Consider the following 25,524-nt stretch of genomic DNA (forward strand, 5'->3'; position numbering starts at 1 on the left):
TTCATAAAGTACTAGAAACTCCCAATGGAAATCTGAGAGTTGCAAGAGTAAAATTCAGGGGCCAACTTGTATTTTGTCTAACGGGAGTGGGTGAAGGAGAAAGGTACATCCTGGGTGCACAGAAGGCCTTTGCTTCTTTTTTTTTTAATTTTTTGACAGGCAGAGTGGACAGTGAGAGAGAGAAAGAGAGAGAAAGGTCTTCCTTTGCTGTTGGTTCACCCTCCAATGGCCACCACGGCTGGTGCACCGCGCTGATCCGAAGGCCGGAGCCAGGTACTTCTCCTGGTCTCCCATGGGGTGCAGGGCCCAAGCACTTGGGCCATCCTCCACTGCACTCCCGGGCCACAGCAGAGAGCTAGCCTGGAAGAGGGGCAAACGGGACAGAATCCGGCACCCCAACCGGGACCAGAACCTGGTGTGCTGGCGCCACAAGGCGGAGGATTAGCCTAGTGAGCTGTGGCGCCGGCCGGCCTTTGCTTCTTGGCACCAACTGGTTAAAAAAAAATCCAGCTCTTGCTCCACCATAAACTGCCTCCTGGAGCTACTGTTTTCATGGTTTGGGGATGGCTGTCTAATTCATTATGTTCTGAAGAGGACCCCGATCTTGTTCCCGGATTTCTTGCTGAACTTGGCATGAAGAGCTTTCAGCACCTTGGACAGAGTCAGAGCTCCAGCCTGGCTGCTGGGCTCCAGCAGCCAAGAAAGCCTGGGATCCCCCACAGCAGCTTCTCTGGTGGAAATAGCTCAAAACATGGCTTGTGCCTTAGTACTTTTCAGTTCTCCCAAATAAAGTCCTAGAATTTTCAAAAGATTGAACTTGTTCTGCAAACTCTGAGGGCATTATTAAACAACAAAACCCAATCTATTTCCTAGAATAGCATTAGATGCATATAAGGTGTTTAGTAAATATATTTTTGAAGGAATACATGCAGATTTAGCCCTAAGACAAGTGTCCTAACCACCTTATGACCAGATTCTTCCTTACCACCAGCTTCTCCTATATAATAGTTTTAGAGCTTCTATCGCTCACTAAGCTGTAGAGTCTCACTTGAAGAAGCCACTTTTCATACCTGGGGAGCCAAATCCATAAGCCAAAGGGACAGATAGCTGTTAATTTTGCAGGCACAGGAAGCTTAAAACTGCTCTCTTCTCTTTCTCACTTGTGTTTGAGTATAGATTGGTGGGTGGACCCACATCTGACTCTTGTTGTGATATTGATCTATGAAGCTGTTCTTCCCCTCTCCCTGTGCTTGGAAAATCCCTTACCCTTATTCTTGTAAGGAGTGACCCTTACAAGAGGGTCACAGCCCCACCCTCCTCTCCCCAGGAAGCCCTCTCAGCTGCCTCAGCTCACTCAGAGCCCTCCTTCTGTTGAGCTCTTCTGTGTTCACCATCAGTAGCACTAGATGGTTTTCATGACTTTATGCCCATTTGTTCTCCCTCCCCAGTTAGACTATGAACTCTTGTGGGTGGAGGCCATGCCATATGTTTGTTTCCAACAGACCCTGCAGTGACAAGTGCACAGCAGGTGCAGTGGGAGACCCATCAGTCTTAGGGTTTTCTTGTCTGTCCTTAAGAGTTTCCCACTATACTTATTTTTAGTCTGAAATAAATATGTAGGATGGACCTTGGTGCTATTTGTGGAGGAACCACTGGCCCCAAGGGCAGCCAGGATAAGAGATCAGAGGCAGCAGGTGGAGGTGGAGATGCATATTGAGGGGAAATGGACTGCTCATGGCTGGTGAGTATGGCTGTATTGGATTAAGAATCACTTGTTGTGTGCAGTTCAAGGGCTCTCAGAGGCCAGATTGTTTGGTCTCATTTTCAAGCTAAGGAAAATGATATTTAGTGGTACTCTAAAATATCACCAAATAGATATAATATTGTGTATTAATACACAATAAATGTCTGGCCCCTCTCCATTGCTTCTGACCTGGTTCAAGTCTTGGACATCTCTTCCTTGGACTACTGCTTATCTTCATGTGGCAGGTTATATTTTTCAAAGGTGGTCATGCCAATATAGCACATTGCCATGCTGTTCCTGAAATATGACAGTGACACTCCTTCACTGAGAGGTGGGGCCTATGTTCCTTCCCCTTGAATCCAGTGCACCCTGATTATGACAGAAGTCACTCATGCTTTAAGAAAATATATATTTGTTTTTTATTTGAGAAAGAGGAAAGAAGGGAGGGAGGGAGGGAGAGAGAGAGTGGAAGGGAGAGAGAGGGAGAGAGAAGACACTCATATACTGGTTCATTCCCCAAATGTCTGCAACAGCCAGGATTGGGCCAGGCTGAAACTGGGACCAGGAACTTCAACCCAGATCTCTCACACTGAGGACATGAATGAAATTATTTGAGCCAGCACCAGTGCCTCTCAGGATCTGCATTAACAGGAAGCTAGAGTCAGGAGCTGAAGCTGATATTGTGGATATGAGATGTGCATGTCTTAACTGGAGTCATAACAAATAGGCTAAATATCTGAGTCTTACTTTTTTTATAGGAGATAGAGAGAGAGAAGGAGGAGAGGGGAAGGAAGGGAGGGAGGAAGAGAGAGAGAAAGAGAGAGAGAGGAAGAGAAAGAGAAAGGCTAAGTTATTAAAAGTGATACAGCTGCTGACTGGTCTTCTCTTGGGGCACTCACCTTTGGAACCCAGCCATCATACTGTGAGGAAGGCAGGCAGCCATAAAGAAAGGTTTCATGGAGATGACTGGCTTAGCCCTAGTTGAGGTTCCAGCCGACAGCCAGCATCAGCCATCAAAAGTTAGTGAATAAGTTTTCTAGTCCCTACTCCGGAATGAAGTACAGAGAGTTGGCCTAAGTGAAACTACCCAATTTGCAGGTTCATGAGCAAAATAATGACATCATTGATTTAAGCCATTGGGTTTGGGGATGGATATTATACAGCAGTAGACACCTGGAACACTTCCTGTAGGCTTCAGTTTCTCCAAAGTATCGTACATGTTTCACTAATTCAACAAGTCTTTATTAGACTCCTACTGTTTGCCAAGATCTGGATGCAACTTCTACATTCATGGAAAATGCATCTCAGCTGCCACCACTGTTCCTTCAGAGTGTCCCGTTTGCATATCGGTAGAATTCATACTTCCCAGTCCTCTGTAAATGGCCAGCCTGTTGCTCCATGTCACCACACTGTTTTCCCTAGACCTGACCTCCACTCTAGTCTGTGTACCTTTGCTCATGTTGTCCCTTCCACCTGCAGTGCCTCTGCCTTGCCCTGTCTTGACCTTCCAGGACCTTTCCTAGCAAGGCCCTCCTGGGTTCATCCTGTTGAAATGAACCAACACCTTCTGGTAATCCCACAGCACTGGCCACAGACTCTGCAGTTTCTGGCTGCATACAGCCCCTCTCAAGCCTCGTTAGACTGTTAAACCCTTGGCGAGGGATCCTGGCTTTTCCCTCCAGTCCTCCTCCCTCCCTTCCCCAGCATTTGGCCCAGGGAACAACACATAGAAGGTCCCCAGGAAACATCTGTGGAAGCAACTCTCAATGGAGCCAGCATTAGAAGTCAGGACTCCTGAGTCCTAGCCTTGTTTTGGTACCACCAGGGGACTGCCTCCCCAGTGTGGGGAGAAGACCATGGAATGGGCCAGGGCTTGACATGACTGCTATATGTGGAGCTACTGATGTAGCAAGTGAAGGGAGGGTGAGTCTAAGGTTTGGGATGAGTTGGTCTTTCCTTCCCTTCCTTCCAATAAACGCTAGGCACCCATCTGGAGGGGAAACACGCTCTCCCCTTTATTCTCCAGTTCCAGCTCATATCTGAAAACATCTCTATTCTGAAGACCCAGTTGCATAGGAAAACAAAGCCCCACCGCACAGTCTGAGCATCTCCCTGAGCACCCTGGGGGCTGCTCTTGTTGTTCCTAGCACTGTTCCTCCACAAGCTGTCTCCCCTGTGCCATCTGGCTGGAACTGCTTCCTAGTCCCCTGTGAGTGTCACCTGCTCTCCTGGGCAGGATTTTGGCTGTGTCTGGCCTGGCCTGCTCCTTGGGGGCCCACCAGCAGGGGCAGGCTTCCATTGCTTTTTTTCCTCCCGATGTTCTGGCTTGACTCCCTCAGACTGAGCAGGAGCAGAGAGTGGGGTGGGCAGGATGTTTTCTGTAGACTTCTCTCCCTAAATTGTCTCTTCCTGGGAGCTGGGAGGAGCCTGTGTGTCTCCTTGTAAGTGTAGCTCTCCCATCTCTCAGTCACAGGCAGAGCTAGGGACAACTCTTCCTAGGAATTGTCCCTGAAAATGGCTCTTGGATCCTGTGGCAGAGTGGGCAGATTTGGAGCGCTCAACAACCCCCTCCCACCGTTAAGGTTGGGGATTTTCCTTTTTGTCCCAGATCTGGGGGCAGCAGAGATGGGAAACTGGTGGGTGGGAGAGGCTTCTGTCTATCAGCTCCTCTGTGGTTCCTTACCTCTTCCTGCCTGGCACCTGCAGCCCTAGGAAGGTGGCCTTGGGGAGAGCTTGCCCCATCCCACAGCTTCTCTTCCTTGTCTCAGTCCTTGTCTGTGGGGGTGGAGCCGTGGGACTGCTGTCCCCTGAGCCTCGGAGGAAGTCAGAAATCTGCATTTGGCTTTGACTGTGTGTGTGTGTGTGTGTGTGTGTGTGTGTGATCTCACTTTCCTTAGCTTAAGGGAACAGCTTTCTTGGCTCTGACACAGAAGGATGGCTCCTCTGTACCTGGCCTGCTCTCTTTCTGGGAGGATTAGGGGTCCCTCTGACTTCCTTAGGGTCAGAGCTGGGGCTGGCCCAGCGACATGGGCACTGGAGTAGGAGAACAGCTGGCCAGGTGAGAGGAGTGCTCCTTCCCTCCAGGGCCTGGCTCTCCCTTCTGGCTGCAGAGAAATCCTTTTCCAGTCACCCTCCCCCCCGCCCATTCTCAGCTGCAGGTCTTTCCTCCTTTTCTCTCCATCCCCTACCTGGAGGTGGGGGATGATCCCCCTGGATTGCTTCCATGAGGGGCCTGGGTGAGTCGTGAACCCAGATCTGTGCATGCAGCTGATGCCAGGCCCCCAAGGAGGAGAAGCCCATATGCCCGCGGGCCCTGGGCATCCCGGGGCTGAATGCAGAAGCTGCTGGCGTGGAGGGAGCCTAAGGGATGACTGTACAGGCGAGAGCCTCCGACGTTTTTAGCATCAGCTGGTGGAGCCACCTCCTTCTCTCCCACCGGCTGCCTCCCTGAGTCACTGCCCACCCACCAGCAAATAAAAAAGGGTGTCGTCTGCTGGCCAGTGGCCCCATTTGGCCCCAGTGTCTGCCTCTTCTTGCTCCCGAGTAGAAGGTGAGCGTCTGGGTAGGGCGGGCCCACCTCAACCTTTTTGTCTGTGCCTTTGCCTCCTTCCAGACTCTGCTGCTTTTTCTGCCTTTGTTCCTCCCCTCCCCCACTTCCCCAATGGTTCTCCCTGGTGACAAGACCCAGCCCTTAGCTCCAAGGACAGAGGCAGCTGCAAGCCCTCAGGAGCCCCCACATGGCCCCATCCATCTAGACAGGCCTCTGATCTGGGCTGCAGGGGAGGGGACCCAGGCCTGGCTAAGCTGTTCAGCTGTCAACACTCTGCCCTGGTCTTTCCGTGGCCCTGCCTGGCTGCTTATGCCTGGAACACCTCGGCCCTGAGACCCTCACTCAGAGCCAGGCAGGCGGTGGGCAGACACCCTGCCTGCCCTTGAGCATCCTCAGGCCTCCTTGCCTAAATAAGGGAGCTGCAGCTGGAGCGAGCCAGCTGGCTGGGGGGGAGGGGCCTGCGGCTAGGCCAGGGTTTTCCGAGGGGCTGGGCCGCCGCGGCCGCCGCAGGGCCCTGAGCCCTCCGATTGGGCCTGCAAGGCTGGCCCCCCGCGCTGCAGGGGGAGGGCGGGCCGCTGGCACTCGGGGATCCCCTGGTTGGAACCTCGCACTCAGAGGCCTGTCTTTGATCCCAGCAGCTAGGAGGCCGCAACTGCTGTCAGAATGTCTCTCCGTGTGCATGACCCCCACGGAGAGCCCTGTAACTCCAGAGCGCCGTGTGTGCGTGTGTGCGTGCGTGTGTGTGTGTGTGTGTGTGTGTGTGTCGGGGGGGGGCGTGCCCCTCCTGTCACCCACCCTTATCTCAAATCTCTGCGGGCCTGGGCCTCCAGATTGCATTGTCTCTTTTCCCGGGTCTCCCTGACCTTGGGCTCATCTTCCTAGGGCCTAGGCCTCGCCCCTGCCACCCGCAGCAGGCACTGAGCTCACGCTGTGTGTACCACGCCGGTGCTTGCCACGGTGAGGAACCAGGGCATAGGGACCGGCCCTCTCTCTTCAAATCGGGTTTCTCAGCCCCCGATCAGCGGTGGGGGCGGAATCCGCACCCCTGTCTCTGGCCCACCTCCAAGCCAGCGTCGCACCTGTCTTCACGGTTCCTCTACTGAAGGGTGCCTCCCCCCTCTTCGGGGCGATCAAGTCCCGGGGGCTCCGCGGCGGGAGCGAGGGTCTGGGGTTGGGGGAGCCCTCGGCACGGCTCAGCCAATGGGAAGGGCGGGCGCGCGGGTTGGGGGGAAGAGGGCGGCGCTGCGGGCGCGCGGCTGGCGGGAGGGGGCCGGGAGGCGGGGGCCGGAGCCGGAGGGGCGCGCGCCGCATTAACCCTTCCGCGGCCGGGCCGAGCCGCAGGCGCTGCCCGAGCCGCGGGCGCCGGAGCGGCTGTCGGCGCGGCGGCGGCGGGCGGGCGGGAGCCGGGAGCCGGGCGCTCGGGCGGGCAGAGCGCAGCGCGTGGACGCGGCGGAGCGGGGCCCGCGGCTCGGCTGGGGCCGGCAGACAGGTGTGCGGGCGGCCGGAGCTCAGGCGGCTCCAGGCCCGGCCTGCGGTCCCGAGCCCGGGCGGCGAGCGGGGTCCCCGCGCCCGCAGTCCAGCCCCGGCCCCGCCCGTGCTCAGCTTTGCCGCGGGGGTGCGGAGACCACGGCTGGGCCGGGCCACCCGAAGACTAGTGCTGGGCCGGGCCGGGCCGGGGTGGGTGGGGGCCCGCCCGGCCCGCCCATGGGCTCAGGATGCCGGTGCGGAGGGGCCACGTCGCGCCGCAGAACACCTTCCTGGACACCATCATCCGCAAGTTTGAGGGCCAGAGTGAGTGGGGGAGGGGGCCGGACGGGGAGGGGGCTCTGAGGGCGGGCCGAGCTGTAACGAGTGTGGCTGGGGGGGCGTGCCTGGGCCGTGCGCATCGCTAAGTGCGAGTCTGTGGGGGCTGGTGGGCCCCGAGGACTGGCCAGGGGCTGCCGGACAAGGTTTGGTGCTGGGGGGCCGTGGGTGCCAGGGTCTGGTCTTGGGGCTTGGTTCAGACTTCCGGGACGGGAGAGCGTGTGTGTGACATCCTGAGTGTTTAGGGAATGTGCGGGTGTCCGCAACTCCGGGAGCCTGGATGTGGATGGGGCTGGGTGGATGCAAGGACACGAGAATGTCTGTGATCCAGACCGTGGGACCCTAACAGTACCCTGCGCATCCTGATCTGGGCTGTGTTGTATGTGTGAGGGGGCAAAGCCAAGGATGTGGGGTCAGTGCCCCATCTGCTCTTGAGTGTGTGTGTGTGTGTGTGTGTGGCATGGCTATGACCCTGAACCTGTGTGTCACTCTTGAGTTTGACCCTCTGTGGGCAGGAGGGAGGTGTCTTGGGGCTGAAGCTGGGCTTCCAGGGTAACAGGTTCAATGTGGTGCCCCCTTGTTGAGGGTTTTCCCCCAACCCTTTTATGCTGGCCTGGCAGGAGAGGCTTCCAGAAGTGTCCCGGGCTAGGTGAATGTTCTGGGTATTTGTGTGCCTGTCCCCAAGACTGCATGTGCTACAGTGGGTGTGACTGCCAAAGGCCCTGGGAGTGCAGAGAGGGTGACATTCCTTGCCCATGACCCTGCGAGCACAGGACAACGTGTGCTTGTAACTGTGGTGGGGGGAGGGAGGGGTCAGTTGGATGGGCAGCACTGTCTCAAGCAAGGAACAGGATGAGCCTCAGGGGGTGGAGGCACTGACATGGGTGGAAGGCCCCGGGGCTTTCCTCCCCACAAGCTGTGGGGGCACCAGGAAGAACCTGGGCTGGGATGCAGGGGTCTGCCTTCTCGTGCAGTATGCCACTGACTGCCATGGGACCTGGGGTGACTCCTCCCTGGGTCTGTTTCCACATCCTTGAAGGATGGGGAAGACCAAAGAGGTCTTTTTCGTCCCTTCTGTCTTGGTATTCCAGGATATCAGGGCAGAGCCTGGGGGAAGGGATGGGGCTTGCATTCAAAGAAACTTGCTCTTCTCTCCCTGGCCTGGGAGTGAGGACCAGGGGTGGTTTTCCATCAAGAGGGTCTGGGGTGTATGGCTGGTACTCTGGGCAGTCTCAGGCTGAATCAGAGATGGAGGTAGAATTAAGGGTCTCTTCCTGCGACAGGAAGCCAACACCTGGGGTTGATGATTTCCTGGGAATTTTTGGGGTGGGGGTATCTTGGGAATGGATCTAAAGATGACCCAATCCCAAAAGGTAACTCTCTTGAGGCCAGGGGAAGGGAGGAGGCCTGGCCAGCTTCAAGGTGCCCCTGCTGCAGCCGCCTGGTCCTTGCTCGTGGGATTGCCCAGGGCTGAAGCCTAAAGGCTGTGCCTTCTGGGGAGGCCAGGGGGAGAGCTCCAACTGCTATCGAAAGCTCCAGCATTAGAGGCCAAAGTGGCCGGAAACTTCTGTTTATAGAAAGCTCTTGTCCCTGGAGCATCTTGCCTGGCAAAGCTGAGGCCGTTGCCTGCCTGCTGCTCACCTGCCAGCCTGGCTCCTGGGGCAGGCGTGGAGTGGAAGAGCCAAGTCCAGCCAAAGTAGGTCTCCTGGGGCTCCTCTCCTTGCTAGGGCCAAACCGAGGAGGGCTTCAGGCCCCTTTCCTGGGTCTGTGTTCTAGTTAGTGGGTCAGTGGCTCAGGCTCCAGGTATTGCCATGGTTGGAGCTGCCCACTGCCTACCGTGTTCCTGACTCCCCGTGACCTTGGGCTTCTGTCTGTGACCCTCAGCTGTTCTTCTGCCAGCTTAAGTCCAAAAGCTGGCGCTGTCATTTGTAAGCTGCGGGAGTTAGGAATGGTGAACTTCTCTTTAGCCCTCGTTTCTTCGTCTATAAGATGGGGAGGATGCCACCTACCTTAAGGGGTTGTCAGTGTATCACGTGAGATAAAACAGGTGCTCATCCTCTTTGGCCGCACTCAGTCCCCTGCCCCTGACTGTCCTTGGAGCGTGGGAGAAGTCCCAGCAGGTACTGTCCCAGCAGGCTCCAAGAAGATACTTGGGGGAGTGATTTTCTAGGGAGCCTCGGGGAGGGGGTAAGGAGTGACCCAGGGAGCGCCCCGGGTCTGGAGAGAGGGGCCGGTGTAAGGAGAAGGCTGGCCGCCATCGCCGGCCCTTCCCAGGCTCCCTCTCCAGGCCCAGTGTTTATCCCTCCGCCGCGGCTGCTGACACGCGTCGCTGACACCCGCCCAGGCTGGCCTGGGCCCCGGGCGCGGAGGGGGCGGCGGGCTGTTGGCGGCCTGCCCGGGGGAAGCCACACAGCCAGCCTGCGGGCTGGGCGGGGGAGAGGGCGCGCCGCCCGGCCGGACCCAGCCAGGCACCTGTGTCAGGGCGCAGCTGCGTTCGCCCCCTACTGGGGACCTCAGTCCCCGTGGTGCTCCCTGCAGCGGGGAGTCCCCGGACAGTGTTCGTGACGAGAGACGGTGGGGAAGGCCAGGGAGCCCCCGCGGGCTTGGGTCCGGGTTCACATGCTTGTTCATCCCCGCCCCCCCATCCCCCCGCAGGCCGCAAGTTCATCATCGCCAACGCGCGGGTGGAGAACTGCGCTGTCATCTACTGCAACGACGGCTTTTGTGAGCTGTGCGGCTACTCGCGAGCCGAGGTGATGCAGAGGCCTTGCACCTGCGACTTCCTGCACGGGCCGCGCACGCAGCGCCGCGCCGCCGCACAGATCGCGCAGGCCCTGCTGGGCGCCGAGGAGCGCAAAGTGGAAATCGCCTTTTACCGGAAGGATGGTAGGCGGGGTCTGGGCGGGGACTCGCCGAGGGGGGCGGGGCGAAGGGGCGGGGCCTAGAGAGCAGAGTAGGGGCCCGGTGTAGGGCTAGGAGTAGGGCCCGGGGTGGGGGTGGGGGTTAGCTGAGGGATGGTGGGAATTTGAGCCGAGGCAGGTTCCTGGGGCATGACCCAGGTCGGAAAGCTGCCTTTTGCCAGGGGAGAGGCGCGGTCGGGGTCTGTTCGTCTCATTCACTCCGGTGGGATGGTTTTCAGGCTGGCAGAGGGGGTGATAGGCTGTGGGGCCCGAGTATGTGGTTCCTTTCTCCCTGGGCAGCGGTGGGCACGAAGAGCTGGTGAGCGGGAGTTTCACCCGGCTGCGCGCTGGCCTCCGGACGCGGGCCTGTAGCCACCCTAGGGCTGTCCCTGCTAGGTGACTGGTTTCGAAAGATGCCACTGAGGGTGAGGCCACGCAGGGCCGCCCCACCTCTTCTGTCCGGTTTCCCTTCCGCCCTTCAACTGCACCTGGGGGCAGTGTGTACCTCTCCCAACCTCCGTCCCCTAGGTCTCCTCCTTACGGCCCCGCCCCGCCGCCCGCTCCTACTCCAGGTGTCTCTGCTCAGCCGCCGCCTCCCCGCCCAGCCGCTCTGGGCTTCCGGAGAGCGGATAAACAGAGCAGGGGCGGGGCTGCTTCCACACCCCGCCTGCCCTGTTGGCGGGTGGGCTCTGCGCGGGGAGAGAGCCGTGCAGCACGGCCTTGGGGGGCCAGCGAGGGGGCTTTTCTAGAGCCCCCTCTGCTGGAGAAGCCCCAAGCCTGCGGCTCCCCAGCGTGAGTCCAATAAGCATTTGCCGAACCCCTGTGAGCCAGGCGTGGAGCTAGGCTGTTGCAGGTGGAGCAGTCTGCGGGACAGATGAGGTTCTTGCCCTCAGGGAGCTTGTTGGCTGCACAAGGTGAATGCCACCGGGCGAGGTGGGGAGCCCGATGCCCTTGTGTATGCTCCAGGGTGGCTCTGGCCACCCTGTAAAGGCTTACACCCTGCAGACCCTGCTGCTGCAGGTGTGCAGGCTGCGGCAGCCCTGGACAGTGCTCCGGGCACGGTCTCAGCAAATCAGGGCTGTTTCTGGCAGGCAGGCAGGGGCTGTGGCACCGAAGGGAGTGGGTGGTTTCCATGTGCTGGACTTGGGGCTGTGTTTCACTTACATTATCTGATGTGATCTTCACAACAATCCTGGGAGGTAGAAACTATTTTTATCTCCCTTTTTTGGATGAGGAAGCTGAAGTTCAGAGAAATTCAGTTACTTCCCCAAAGTCGCACAGCTGGAGTGAGGCAGAGCAAGGAAGGGCACCCATGTCGTCTCCTGCTTTTTCCTCCTGTCATATTGAACACATTGAGCACACATTGAACATATTGAACACAGCCTCTGAGAGTTAGAGGTCTGTCTGTACACTAGTTAGTGGGAAATTTCTATTTGAAGTTTTAATTATTTTTAAAGAGTTATTTATTTGAAAGGGAGCATTATGGGGACGGGGAGGGAAAGACAGACACAAGAGAAACATCTTCCATCCACTGGTTCTCTTCCCAAATGGCTGCAATGGTGGGGGCTGGGTCAATCTGAAGCCAGGAGCCAGGAGCTCCATCTGGGTCTCCCACATGGGTGCAGGGACCCAAGCACTTGAGCCATCTTCTGCTGCTTTCCCAGGTGCATTATTGGAGAGCTGGATTGGAAGTGGAGCAGCTGGGACTCGAACTGTTGCCCACCCGGGATGCTGGCATTGCAAGTGGCAATTTAACCCACTGCACCCTACCACTGGCCCCTGAGTTTTGATTGTAAAAGCTTCCAAACCACCAGTGCAGTGAAAAGAATATGAACCCATAAGTCCTGGGTTCAAGTCTAATACCAGAGATATTATAGGAGTAAGTCGTCGACTTCCCTGAGCCTGATTCTCCTTCTGGGTTAATGTGCCTCACCTGGGAACTGCACCAGGACACTGGACATTTTCTTTTTTAAAGATTTATTTATTTATTTGACAGGCAGAGTTACAGAAGAGAGAAGGAGAGCCAGAGAGTGAGAGAGAGAGAGAGAGGATCTTCTATCTGCTTGTTTATTCCCCAAATGGACATAGTGACTGGGGCTGGGCCAGGCTGAAGCCAGGAGCCAGGAGCCAGGAGCTCCTAGGTCTCCCATGTGGGTGCAGGGGCCCAAGGACTTGGGCCATCTTCTGCTGCTTTCCTAGGAGCATTGTCAGGAAGCTGGATCAGAAGTGGAGTAGCCCAGACTCGAACTGCTGCCCATATAGAATGCCGGTGCTGCAGGCCATGGCTTTAACCTGCCGTGCCCTGGCACTGGCCCTGACACTAGGCTTTTTAGAGAGCATTCCCAGCAGGGTCTTTCTGGGCCAGCACAGTGCCAGGCCCACTATCGATGTTGCGTGTGCTGGGGGGTTTGGCTCTCTGAGCACTTCTGTCTTTGGTTGCAGTATATGTGGGGCCCTCTTAGGTGGAGCAAGCCCTCCCTCCAGGCTCAACCCAATTCCTTTGGGAGAGGATGACCACAGACCACTTCTGCAGAGGAGCTATCGCAGAATCTTAGTGACCTAGAGGGTCATCTAATCCAGCCCACTCGGGTTACAGTTGGAGAAACTGGGTGATGGCGCTCTGGTTACCCAGTAAATCAGCGGAGGGAGTGGACTAGAACCCAGGTCCCTGACCCAAGTTCAAACTCTTTCCCCTCTCTAGGTGGCTCCTTCAAATGGGGCTGTGACCCAGAAAAGCCTATGCCAGCCACCTCTGCCTGCTCCCTTTACTTTCACCTAGTTTCCATGGAATCAGATGTCTCCTGTTAGCCAGCAAGCTGGCCTTGGCCCTAGGCCACCGGGGCCCACCTGTCCTTGCGTTCTAGGCCTTGGATGGTGCAGACAGTCTGCCCCTTCCCCACCCAGTACAGTCAAAGACAGAGCCTCTCTTCCTCTGCTTGAACACATTCAGTCCCTTGTGTGACCCCATGGTCAGACCTGGGCAGTGTGCACGTGCTTGTGCGTGGGGCCTACTGGGGAGGCAGAGGGCAGGAATGCGGGTGCCGCCTCTTGCTTCTGGCCAGGCCTTCCTCAGGGTCTTTGCCTGGGCCAGCCCCAGGAGAGTGGGCCCCTGGGCTGCAGCCCCAGGGAGAGATGGGGGCTGGGAAGCAGGCAGGGCGTTCTGCTGGCAGGCACCACAGAAGACAGCTGTGCTGTGTCGGTGCCTCTAGCCTAGCTCTGTACAGTATCAGGCCTGGAGCCAGACAGCCCCGTTATTTAGTTAGTTGTTGGGACCGCTGGGAGGTGGGGGGGTTAGACTGGGAGAGTGTGGAACTGGAGGGAGCCACACACTGTGCGGGGTTCACCGGCCTGTGTGAGGCCCAGGATTAAGGTGGAACTGGAAGCACAGCCCAGCAGGGAGGGGTAGCGGGCTCTGCTGTCCGTGGAGGGGCACCTCCTTCAGCGGTGCTGGCTTGGGGCATACCTGTGCCCTGACATGGCCGTGGCTGCAGGGGCTGTGGCTCCTCTTCTACTGGACCCCACGGAGGTCCGCCCTCTCCATCCCTTACGTTCTCTGTTCCCTGCTCCGCTCTCTGTGCCCCGCTTCCCCACCCCTGAGCTCGGCCTGCCTGCCTTTGTCCCGTCTCCCAGGCTCTTCCGCTTCCCGCTTCTCTCTGTGTGCCCCTTACCTCCTTCTCCCCACATCTGCCTCTCTTCTTCCTTCAGCACCCCTGAACCTTCCTCCTGCCTCCCTCTCCCGAGACCCCTTCGTTCTGTCTGGCCCTCCATGCATCCAACGGTCCCTGTGTCCTGGGGAGCTGTTCGTGGGTGGGGAAGGGGGTATCTCTGGAGGAGCCTGTTGGCTTCCCCACTCCAGCCAGTTGGCATGGTAACAGGGTCAGAGGCCACCTCCCCCTCCAGCAGCAGCTGACACTGTGGTGGGAGTGGGGTAGTAGGGACCCATGGTTCAGGCCTGTTACCCAGAGTGCTGTGCTCCCAGGACCCCAGAGGTGGCCCCAGAGGATGGTGGCCTCCGAGAGAGCCGGGGGTCCTCTGTCCCAGCTGTGTGTGCTGTGTAGCACCAGTCTACTGTCCCTGGGCTTGACCGCAGTCTCCCAGGCTCTCACAAAGGCAGTGCGGTTAACAGCCTCACTCCTCGAGTCTCCTGCCGCCCTGTGCATCTCAGGCCATTTCTCCTGGTTCCCATTCTCACCTTCCCCAGCCGTCCTGTGCCCTTAAGTCACTGTCATGTTCCTCCTTCAACATGACTGCCCTCGTCATGCCAGGTACCCGCCCCACCTCGCTCTTCTCAGGCCCCGAGGTCCCCTTCTGTCTGGTGGGTTGGCAACAGAGGAAACTTGTCCTGGAGTGGACGAGTGGATGCCTTGAGACTGGGAATGCAGGGTGTACAGTGGTTGGTGCCTAGGGAGTGTTTTGTGTCCTTGACATGGGAGCGGACCTGAGTGATACCAGGGGGAACCCAGTGTAGACATGGGGAACTATGCTCGTGTGGGACTGAAGCCACGGGGAGCTCCCGTCATCTTCAGGGCAGGTGTCCAAATCCCCACAGCCAGGGCCAGGTGAGGGCGGCTGCAGAGCCCCACGGTTCAGGGCCGGCTGCCTCTCCCCAGGGAGCACTGTCTCTCGGAGGTGTCCCCAGTAGGTCCCAGGCCTCTGGGGGTCACTCCTGAGCTGGGACAGGGTGCCCTGGTTTGCTGGGGGCGGGGGTGGATGTGCATCTGCCTGCCCCAGTATACCCCAGGAGGAAGGCCAGCCTCAGCCGCCCTGTGTCTGGAGAGTGTCGGGAGGGTGGCTCCTCCACGGCCAGTCCTCTGTAGCCCCCGGAGAGGAAGCTATGTAAATATTTGCATAGAGCTGTCTGGGATGGCAGCAGAGTTTGACGGTGGCCTTGGGCTCTGGGGAGTGGGGGCCGTGGGGGGGGTGGTGGCAGCAGGGCCAGCGCTGGGGTGCATTTAGCATTTTGTGTGACGGAGTTTTTAACAGGCATGGATGGAGAGCCTCCAGGGTCAGGGCCAGGAGAACAGGGGAGGAGGAGAGACAGAAGGGGCTGCTTGAGCTAGCCCCCATAGTCCCCTCCTTGTCCTCAGGCCAGGGAGCCGTGGAGACTGGTGCTGTGAATTGTGGTTGACCTCAGATGAACCCCCTCTCCCAGCCGGGTCTCTGTCCTCTGCCAGGCTGGGTGCACCTGATGGGATGCGGCGCCTTCCCCTTGGCCCAGGGGCTCCCTGGGTCCCGGTGCTGGAGGAACTCACCATGTCCCTCTTCCCCTACCAGGCCCTACGGTCCACCAGGGCAGAGGGCGGGCTGCCTGCTTTGTCCTCTGTTGGATCCCTGTGCCTCGTATGTAGTGGGAGCTCGGGGTATGTTTGCTGATGGACGAGTGAATGCCGGTGGGCAGTGTGCTGTGTTGCAGAACTCCTCCTCTGGGGATCAGATGACCTGGGAGCAGTTTCTATTCAACTACAGACTTGCTGGGTGACCTTGGGAAAATCACTTCCCATCTCTGGTCCTCAGCCTCCCACTCTGTGAAAAGCCTTGGAATAAATCATGTCGGGGCTCAGGAGGAGGAGGAGGCTGTGAGGAAGGCGGGACCAGGGGGACCACGGCCTCTGAGAGAGCCGGGAGTCCTCCGCCCCGGCTGTGTGTGTGGGGTACAGGGGGAGGCGTGGTGGGGCTCAGAGCCTCTCTCACCTCAATGGACTCAGGAGACCCGAGTAGGAGAGTAAAATCTTAGAGCTTCCAAAGAGAGCAGAGCTGGGTTAGGAGGCAGAGCGAGGAATGGTGGCCGCCGTGGCAGCTCACATGGCAGGCTCACTGCTGTGACCACCTTCACAGCCTGCCCACGGGGGCTGCAGGCTTTATCACAGGTGGCCTCGTCATTTTGCAGGAGGGAGACTGTTGCTTAGGGAGACTGCCGGTGGCTGCCCTGGTGGAAATGCTACCTCCAGAGCCCCGCCCGACGTGGAATGCCACCACAAGGCTGCCTTGTCCCACAGGGCCCTTGTCCGGGGCGTGATGGGCTCAGGCCTCGGGAATCTTGGGTGTTAGAAGCTCCCTTTCTCATTTTGCTAAGTGGGACCATAGCACCTGTCATCCATGTGCTCCCAAGAATAAGGTGACTGGCATCGACAGGGCAGCAGTGCCAGGGCTCGCTCTGCTTGGCAGGGCGTCACCCGTGTGGCCACCGGTCCTGGCCTCTGCTGCTGTAACCGTGGGAAGCGAGCCCAAGCCGGGCCGTGGCACCTGTGTTCCTCCCCTGCTCTCCTCCTCCCCTGCATGTTGCACTCCGTGTCCGGCTTTGCACCCCTGCCTGCCCCGCCCTCTTCCTCCCCAGGATCCCGCTGGCCCCATCTCCTGCCCCCTTCGTAAATAACTGAAATCACAGTACTCATGTTAGTGTTTGTTTTCTTCTTTCTTTTTCATTTAATTTTTTCCCTTTTCCCTTTTGTCTCACTCCTCAGTCCCATTACCCTCCCCATCGGCAGCCATTCAGCTGTACTTACTGTGAATGTGTTGCTTGCATATGTTCTTGCAAATGTGTATTTTGTCTGGATATATGCATTTGGATTTAATTTATGCAAATGATATTGTGCTATATATTGTATTCTGGTGTTCACTTTTCTCACACAGAAACATGCCTTTGACTCTAGCTGGGCTGTTATTTGATATTGCGTCTGCAGCTGCGCATTCTGTGGTGCGCCCAGCACCCTTACCTGCACAGGGAGAGATGCGAGACTGCCCCTCCCTTTCCCCCACCAGAAGTGATGCTGCAGTGAGCCTCCTCATACGTGGTCCCGTCCGGCCTTGGATGTCTGTGGGATGGGTGTCTGGGATTGCAGGTTCACAGAACACGTGGATGGACAGTCAACCAAGTGCTGCCAGATTGTGCACCCGAACGGCTGCACCCACACTCACCCTCCTACGTGGAGCATGGGATTCCTGTACCCTGGTGTCTCTGCCGTACTTGGCATTATCTGCCTTTCTAATTTTTGCCAATCTGTGGGTGAAAGCAATATCTTGGTGCTTTCGTTTGCCCGTCTTTGATTTCTATTGAGTACCTTAAAAGGTACTTGAGAGCACTTTGGGTCTCCTTTTCTGTGAACTGCTGGCTTACGTCCTTTGCTCATTTTTCTTTTCTTTTTTTTTTAAAGTTTTTATTTATTTTATTTTGGACACACACAGATCCCATCTGCTAGTTTATACCCCAATGCCTGCTATTGCTGGTACTGGGTCAGGCTGCAGCTGGGAGCCAGGAACTCAAACTGGGAGCTCCACCTGGGTGGCAGGGACCCTGCTGCCTCAGGGTGCCCATGAGCGGGAAGCTGGAATTGGCAGCAGAGTCAGGGTTGGAACTCAGTCATTCTGGTAGGGGTCGCAGGCGTCCCAAGCAGCATCCTGACTGCTATGCCAAATGCCCACCTATTTTGCTCATTCTTCTACTGAGGTCGCAGTTTTCCGTTCTTGTTGCTTTTCAAGAGTTGCTTGTGTATTCCAGAAATACAAATATATACATTGAAGATTCAATATATACTCCAGATATGAATTCCTTCTTGAATTGAAATATTGCAAGCATCTTCCATTCAGTCTCTTGTTCAATTTATCCAGGAAAAGGATATTTAATTCTAATACCAAATCATTCATGATTTTTTTTTGCTTTGTTTGTGTTTTTGAAGTGCTGTTGAAAAAATCCTTCACCAGCCTAAGAGGTTCATCTTCACTTGTGTTACCTTTCCAAGCTGGGTCTTTAATCCGTCCTGAGCCTACCTCGAATGTGGGATCAAGTAGGGATCAAGTTTTGTTTTTCCCATGTGATGAGCCAACTTTCCCCACAATCTAATAAACACTCTGTTCTTTTCCATTGATGTGGGGCCACCTTTGTCATAGGTTAATTTCCCACATAGCTGTAGGTCTGTCTCTGAGCTCTCTGTTTTGTTCCAAACATTTGTCTGTTTTTGCATCAAAGCCACATCTAAAAAAAATGACATTTAGTATGTCTTAGTATCTGATAAGGCACATTCTCCCTCTTTCTTCTTCTGTTTAAAGGTTGACATAGCTTTTCGTGGGTCTCTCTTCTTTATACATTTTAGAGAAAGTTTATTGAGTTCCTGGACAGAAAAAAAAAGCCCTTGGAATCTTGACTGGAATGAGATGGGTTTTATAGATTCATTTTGGGACAACTGACATCTTTATATTTGTCCCAGTCAAAAACCCAGACTGTCTCTCCATTTAGCAGGTCATCTCTCTGCTCTTTATTAGTTTAAGGTTGGCTTTTGTCTCCCCATGGACGTCTTGCACATTCTTGGTCACTGCCTGGGTGCTTTATGCTTTTTGTCGCTGTTGGGAAAGATGGCTTGTTGGTGGCTCTGTTTTCTAGCTGTGTTATGACTGGTGTAGAGAAATGCTGTATATTTTCGTGGGCTGATCTTGTATCTGGCAACCTTACTGAACTCTCTTATTAGTTCTAATTGTTTATCTGTCGATTTTGTTGGCTCTCTGGAGAGATGACGCCATCATCCGTAAATAACACTGGTTTTCTCCATCTCTGTTTGGGTCCTGGTCACGTGTTTTGATGCTCAAATGTTCCGTCCTGATTTTTCCGAGGGGCTCTCGTTGGCGCGTGTACTTGTGGGCTGGTACCTCCCAGTGTCCCGTGAGTGAGGAGCTGCAGCTCTTGGTTTGCTGATCAAGAAGCAGTGGCTCATTTGGCAGAGCTCAAATTGGGACCGGCTTTATCAAGTGCCCTCTCAGCTCTCTGGGAGCCAGGATGGAGTTTAGTTCTAGAAGCTTACAAAGCACTAGAGGAAGGCCCCCAGGCTGGCCCCTAAGGGACAGTGTGTGCCTGGGCTGCCCCATGGCACACCGCATGGAGAATCAGCATGGAGCAGGGTTGAAGGGATCGGAAGCTCAGAAATACCACCTGTGCTGCAGCCGCCCCCCGCCCCCCCCCCCCCCCCCCATCACCCAGGGCTCTAAGCGTCAGCCCCGCGCTCCTCCGTGGTCACTGTTGATCAGATTTGCTATTGCTTCAGGCAAAGACACCCGCATTCCCATGGTGGCTCCATCTGCTGTTCAGACTCAAGATGGGAGAGCACCAAACGTTGGAAATGGGCCAGTCCTGTCGCCAAAGGGTGGTCAGTACCCCTGGATATGGAAGGGAGCCCAGGGGGAGGGGCCATGGTTTGTCCATGCCTGCAGGTCACCACCTGTGAGACCACAAACCATCCTTCCCCACTCGCTTAACCCCTGGTGCAGCCGGCAGCCCTGGCCCCTGGGCTGTGACTCTGGGCTGGAGAGAGGAAGTTCACCTAGAAGTCGTGCACAGCGCTCTCTTACAAGGGGCCGAGGCTTTAGACAAGTGTGCGGGGAGAAGCCTGCACGCAGGACAGGTGGAGAAGTGCAGAAAACCTCCGACAGGGGGCTGGGGGCAGTTGGCAGGGAGAGGTTCAGGGCCAAGGGGAGCAGGAGAGGGCAGGCAGAAGCTGGGGTGCAGGAGGAGGCGTTGACGCCGGCTGGCTCAGGGCTGTCTGTGAGTGCAGCTGGAGGTGGCTTTCCCCAGTGTGTGGCTCTCACCTACCCAGGGCTCCTCAGGAGCAGGACAGGGCTCGTCTCTTGAGGCCATTGCAGTGCGAGGTGGATGGCTGGAGAGGGCCTGGGCAGGGGGCCAGATGCCTTCAGAGGCCCCAGGCCCTAGTATGGCCCCAGACGTAGCTGGCAGGATCCTGCTGGAAGGGTACCTGGAGACTGCTTTTATGGGAGTTGGGGTCTGGCTGTGGACACCCCCAATCATGCCCTGCAGTGAGTGTCCCCCAGCACTCTGGGTTTCCCAGCTCCTCCAGGCAGGAGGGTAGGATTGGTCTCTCTCTGCACACACCCCCCTAAAGCACACTCATTCACTGGCTGGCCTCTGTCTCCCAGGCCCACAATATCCCTGGTTTTGCCTAGGCCCCCCGGCTGCCCATGAGAGTGGTGTTAGTGACATGGTGGCCCCCGGCCAGGAGCAGCTCCCGCTGCATCTTCCTGTCGCCGCCACCAGGCTAAATATAACCTGACACTGCACAGCCCAGGGCTGCTGCTCCGGAGACAGCCTCTCTGCCTGGGGGCGGACAGGGCTGCCTGCAGCCCCAACCTCCTGCCCTCAGCATGACTTTGGGCCTGTCCCGGGCATGGCTCCTCCTGTTCAGAGCGAGGCAGGCGAGCAATCAGGGTGAGGATGGTTGCTTCCCCGAGGTCACCTTCCCTGCAGGGACCTGCCACCCTGCCTCGTTATAGCTCTGGATGCTTCCACAAGGCCATCTGTCATCTCAGCTGGCACCCGGGGAAGGACTTGCTTGTCCCTGCAGTACCCACAGGAAGTCTGAAGCTCAGAGGGGTGATGACCTGCTCACAGCCACTCAGCAAATGAAAGGGAGACAGCAGCCCAGCTCTTCTCGCCTGGGCTTGTTCACCTGTCTGGTTTGTTCTCTCTTCCTGACCACACTGGGTGCACAGTGAGGGCCAGTGCCAGGCCGGCCCTGTTGGCCACGGTGCCCCACGTGCTTCCCTCGCATGTCTGTGCGAATCTCTGTGGGGCCTTTCTTCCCCACCTGGTGCTGCCATGAGAGAGAGAGAAGGCCCAGCTCCAGCTAAAGCCAAGTGTGGCTCCTGCCTGGGGCCTAGCCTGGGCCAGCAGTGCCCAGAGATGGGAAATGGTGTCTTGGACAGTGGGTGGAGCTCCGGGCCCTTGGGTGGGTTTCAAGGAGGCTGGGCAGGGATGATGTGTCCTGCCCCTGGGGCCAGACTACTGGATATGCGTTGGCACCAAATGGGAGCAAGCCGGACGATGTGTTCTTATGATGACACCGACCTTCCTGGGGGTCGGGATGAGCTGTGCCTGCTGCAGCTGGACTGTGTCCAGCCCTGGTTCTCCCTGCCTGGTGACCGACAGTGGGGTGCATGGCCTCTGTTAACCTGCTGGGCACATGGCTGGCCTGCCCTCACCTGGGGTGTTAGGGCAAAGTAAGGAGCTGGAGAACCTGTGGCTGAATGGGTGCTGATCTATGACTGCCCCCAGGGCACCCCAAAGCACAGGTGGCGGCCTAGGCTGGGCTCCACTTGGGGCTGCTGTGGTTGGTGCGGGGAGGGGCAGAGCAGGGTGTGTTTCTGGCATCAGCCTCATCAGCCAGGCTGGCCCAGGGGGCCTCTCCTTTGCAAGAGCCATCCACCCACTGTATCCCTGCAGCCCTGATGCTTACAGGCCACTTGGTTCTGCAGCCTCTGCCCTTTCCCCTCTGAGACAGGGAATCCCACAGCCTGTTCCCCCAGCTGCCCAGGAGCGGGAGCGCTCCCGGAGCTCGCCGGCTGCCTGGGAGCGTGGGCCGCGTCTGCCACGGAGTGGCTCCTAGGGGAACTGCAGCTTGACTGCTGGGCCCTCCCTGGGGGCCGGCCTCTGTCCTGGGGGAGCTAGAGGGAGTGGTGGGCTGGGTGGGGAACTGGAGTGGTGGGCAAGCAACACGGTTTCCTGTGTGCTGGTGCCCGCCCAGGCTCCCAGGGTGCAGCCCAGCCGCCTGCTCTTAGCAGTTCTCTGCTAGGGAGCTGAGGGAGGGTCGCAGCCCCACTGCCTGCAAGCTGCCGTTTGCTCCAAGCTCATGCGCAGTTTGGGCTGTGCCTGGGCCCTCCCCCGGCCCAACTGACCCCCTCCTGTGCCCTCAGGGACCCTCACTCCCAGGATCCCAGCCAGCGACAGGAAGGGGTCAGGCTGGCAGGTGTTGTGGCACCTTGAGGGAGACAGGTCCCGCACGGCAGCGTAGGGGGAGGCTGGGCTTCGGAGTGCCTGGCCTGCTGGGGAGGTGACATCTCCCTGCCTTCTGTATCTCACCCTCCCCGCTCTCCCCGTCTGGCTCCCTCAGTCCTCAGGCAGGGCTCCAGTTCACATTTTTGGAATAACCAGGCCTTTGACAAGAGTTATTTGAAAGGAAAAATGTCTTGGATGTTGACAAAGGGAGGGGCCCCTCGGGCTGTGTGTGTGAGTGGGAGCCGGCCCTGGCGGCCTGGGCGCGAGGGCGGCCTCTCCTGGAGTCTCCGAAGCCCAGGCAGCTTTTGAGATGCCAGGGGGCCTGGGCTGGGTGGCCTCCAGGATGCAGCTCTGGCCCCTCTCACAAAGTAGCTCGATTTGAAGTGGGGCTGGGGTGCTGAGGTGTCAAGGTCAGAATTTCTGGGGCCCTGGTGTTGGGGTTGGCACCCTCAGGCCACCGCGGAGGGCTGGGGTCTCCTCCATTCCAGACCCTGGACTTCTCGGAGACATGTTTCCTGGTGAGGATGGACGATGGGGCCCAGATCACTGGGGTCCTGCGGGGTGGGTGCTGGGGTCTTTGGGCTAAGGTTTCCTGGTCCCTGGCCTCTCCTCAGCCCCGAGGAGGCTAGTCCCTGTTCAGGCCGCTGCTGGCCATCACCATATTAGGGCATAAACTCCAGGCAGGCTGTCTGGGTGCCAAACAGCCTCCAGCTGGGCCCAGCCCCCTGCAGCTCCCAACACCACAGCTGTGTGTCAGAGGCCGGAGGTCAGGGGACAAGAGCGACCGCTGGAGGGAGACCCAGACAGAGCCCTCCAAGCTCAGGCCCCTCGGGCAGAGCCACCAGGGCCTGGGATGCGGTGAGTGGAAGGGCTGCGGGGTGGGCGGAGAGTTCCTGGCCAGCCCCTCCCGGGGCTGGCCCTCACCTCAGTGCCATCCTCCTCCCATTCCACAAGGTGGATCCCGCCTCTGTTAGGGTCGCTACTCTGCCCTGGTCTCTCAGTCCGGTCCGCAGCAAGTCTTCCCGAGCCCAGCCAGATCTCTCCCGGCAGTCAGGCGCTGCCCACCTGCTCCCTCACGCAGCAGCACCCAGCCCCTCAGGCCTTGCCAGCAGGCAGCAAACACAGGACCCCTGCTTTAGGGGTGCCGGCCCTCCCCTGACTCAAATCCCCACTGCCTTCCCTCCTGCTGTGGGGCTCAGCGGAGGTTTGGAGGGAAGGGAGAGCAGCCCAAAGGAGGCTGTGGGAGGTAGGGAGGCGAGCAGGACCGACAGATGAGGCTGGGCTGCCGGGGGCCAAGGGGGACCACATGGTTGCTCCTCCTCTCCATCCGTGACCGCAGCGTCATTCTGTCCCTGCCCCTGCCATTGCCATTGCCACTGCTGGCCAGCGCCCGCTCCCCTGGTGTGTGGTGTTCTAGGTGCCAGGCCCTTCAGAGGGGACGCAGACGCTGGGAAGCAGGGCAGAGAGGTGACACAGGGGAGCAAGGGGATGAGGAACATGCATGGGCCCTGCAGGGTGTGAATGCACCCTCTTGCTTATTCAGGGAGGACTTCTTGCAGGCAGGGTGCACGGGCCTGAGGGTGCAGCTGAGAGCTCCCCCTAAAGGAGTCTTGTTCAGAAAATCAGCTTGTGAGATGGGAGGGGCTCGGGGCCCCTCCCCAATTTGCTCAATGGGGAAGCCAAGCTGGGCCAGGGCCACTTGGCCTGGTGGGCTGACCTCACCTGTGGACAAAGACTGGGAAGGGGAAAAAAAATAAAGTCAAGGACAGGGAGAAAGACAAGAAGAGATGCAGATGGAAAGATCTAGAAGCAGTGCTTCTGAGACTCCAAGGTGAAGGATCAGTTTTCTTTATTTGTAATACGTCACAGACCAGCGCTTTTGTGAAATACAAGATCACGTGGTTGGAATCTTGTGGCAATGCCAAAATGCTGTAGAGGTTTTGGAACTCTTGCTCTCCACTTCTGCACTTATCTTTCTGTGGACCGACACGACCGCAAGGACTAATCTAGAGGGGGCAGACGGAGGCAGATAGCGATCACCAACTGTCCAGCGTTTAGTATATGCCAGGCATCACCCCACGCACTTCGCGTGCTCTGACTTAATCTTTACACGCCGTGAGAAAGGCAGGAAAACAAGGCCCAGGAATGTTCAGTGCATAAATGATCAAGGAGCGGAGCTGGCAGCTGAACCCAGGCTTGAAGTCCGTGGGCTTCCATGCCACCCTGCCTTGCATGAGGGAGCAGCTAAGGCACGTTGAGAGGGTGGGGGGAAACGAGATGCAAGAACGGAGCATGGAAGGCTCAGAAGCCAATGTGGGAAGAAGCATGAGGGCTAGAGACGGGAGATAGGCGGCCAGCGGGCGGGGAGCTGTGAGCTGTGAGCGGCAAGCTGGAGCCGGCACGGGGAGGTGGGGGGAATGAACCATGCGCTGGCAGGCACGTGGCCAGGGGGACACGTGGGGGCAGGAGACACTGGAGAGGGGTCAGGGAGTTGTACGTGGGGACGGGGAGTGGGGCAGGCAGAGTGGACGGGCCCTTTTGCTTCGGGGGTCTGTCCTGCCTTGCTTTCTGCTCTACGCACTGGGAGCGCCCCGGTGTCACAGTGGCTGTGTGTCCCCCCCCGCCACTCCCCCCACCCCCTCTGCAGGGAGCTGCTTCCTATGTCTGGTGGATGTGGTGCCCGTGAAGAACGAGGATGGGGCTGTCATCATGTTCATCCTCAACTTTGAAGTGGTGATGGAGAAGGACATGGTGGGGTCCCCGGCTCGTGACACCAATCACCGGGGACCCCCCACCAGCTGGCTGGCCCCAGGTAAGTGGAGCCGCCCTACCTCTGGGCTGGCCCAGGTCTTGCTTGCCAAAGGCCAATGCCCCACAGGAAGGGAGGTAGTTGAGAGGTGGGGGAAAGAACATCAAGGATGGCCCGGTCCCACCTGGTCCAGGACAGGCAGACAGCGAGACGGCGGTGGAGTGACAGGTCCCAGGATCACAGGCTCTGGGCGGGCGGTGGGTGGGTAATATTTCTTTTCCTAACTGCCTCTGCTTGGGTTGCCAACACAGCCCCCCCCCCCCCCCCCCGGGGGAGTGGTCCTCTCCCCAGCCTGGCTGAGACCGAACTCCTTGTACCTGGACAGGCCACACTCCCGGTGTGGCCTTTGCAACTTGAGCAGAGGGTCTGGGTGGGTGGGTGGGGGTATGCTCACCTTGGTTGCAGGCATGGGGGCCTTAGCTCTTTCCCAAGGTGATATAAGGCTCAGACCCCCCCCCCCCCCCCGGCTCTCCCCAAGGATGGCCTCTCTGGGTTGACTCTAAACTCTGCCCCCCCCCCCCCCCCCCCAAGTCAGGACAAAAACTTTCAGCTCTGGGTTTTTCAAGCTCTCAAATGATAGTGTGAGTGACATGGCACTTGCCATCCCCCACGGCCCCCACTCAGGCGCGGGCCCCACCTCTGATGGTGTAATTTCCGGCAAGTTACCTAACAAGTTTTTTTTTTTTTTTTTTTGCCTAAATTTGGCGACAATGGGGGCAACGGTACTCACACTGCACTTGTGGGAGTTAGAGGATTTATGTACAGGCCGCACAGCAGCCTGGCTCAAGCAACGGCTGTTTTTGATGATCAGAGTTTCCAGATGTTTTCTGAGAATTGAGTTCTGTGCGTTGGAAGGGCCCTGGGTATCAAATAGTGCCAGCTGTCAGGGTCCCCAGTTCCCCCCGCACCGTCCGCTCTTCGGCTCGGGCTGCAGCTCCTAGCCCTTGT

The 25,524-nt window shown here is 57.8% G+C and overlaps 1 protein-coding gene across 5 annotated transcripts in view; it reads left to right on the forward strand.

Annotated features, from left to right (window-relative positions):
* Positions 1 to 6,672: 6,672 nt before the first annotated feature.
* Positions 6,673 to 25,524, forward strand: part of KCNH2 (potassium voltage-gated channel subfamily H member 2) — a 32,596-nt gene continuing 13,744 nt past the window's right edge. Inside the window, 4 exon segments of one of the 5 annotated variants that reach the window (NM_001082384.1) lie at positions 7,010 to 7,085; positions 9,753 to 9,879; positions 9,931 to 9,983; positions 24,415 to 24,579. In NM_001082384.1, the coding sequence (NP_001075853.1) occupies positions 7,010 to 7,085; positions 9,753 to 9,879; positions 9,931 to 9,983; positions 24,415 to 24,579 (421 nt within the window). 5 annotated transcript variants of the gene reach the window in all.

The sequence above is a fragment of the Oryctolagus cuniculus genome, chromosome 7, assembly GCF_964237555.1.
Source record: "Oryctolagus cuniculus chromosome 7, mOryCun1.1, whole genome shotgun sequence".
Taxonomy (NCBI): Eukaryota; Metazoa; Chordata; class Mammalia; order Lagomorpha; family Leporidae; genus Oryctolagus; species Oryctolagus cuniculus.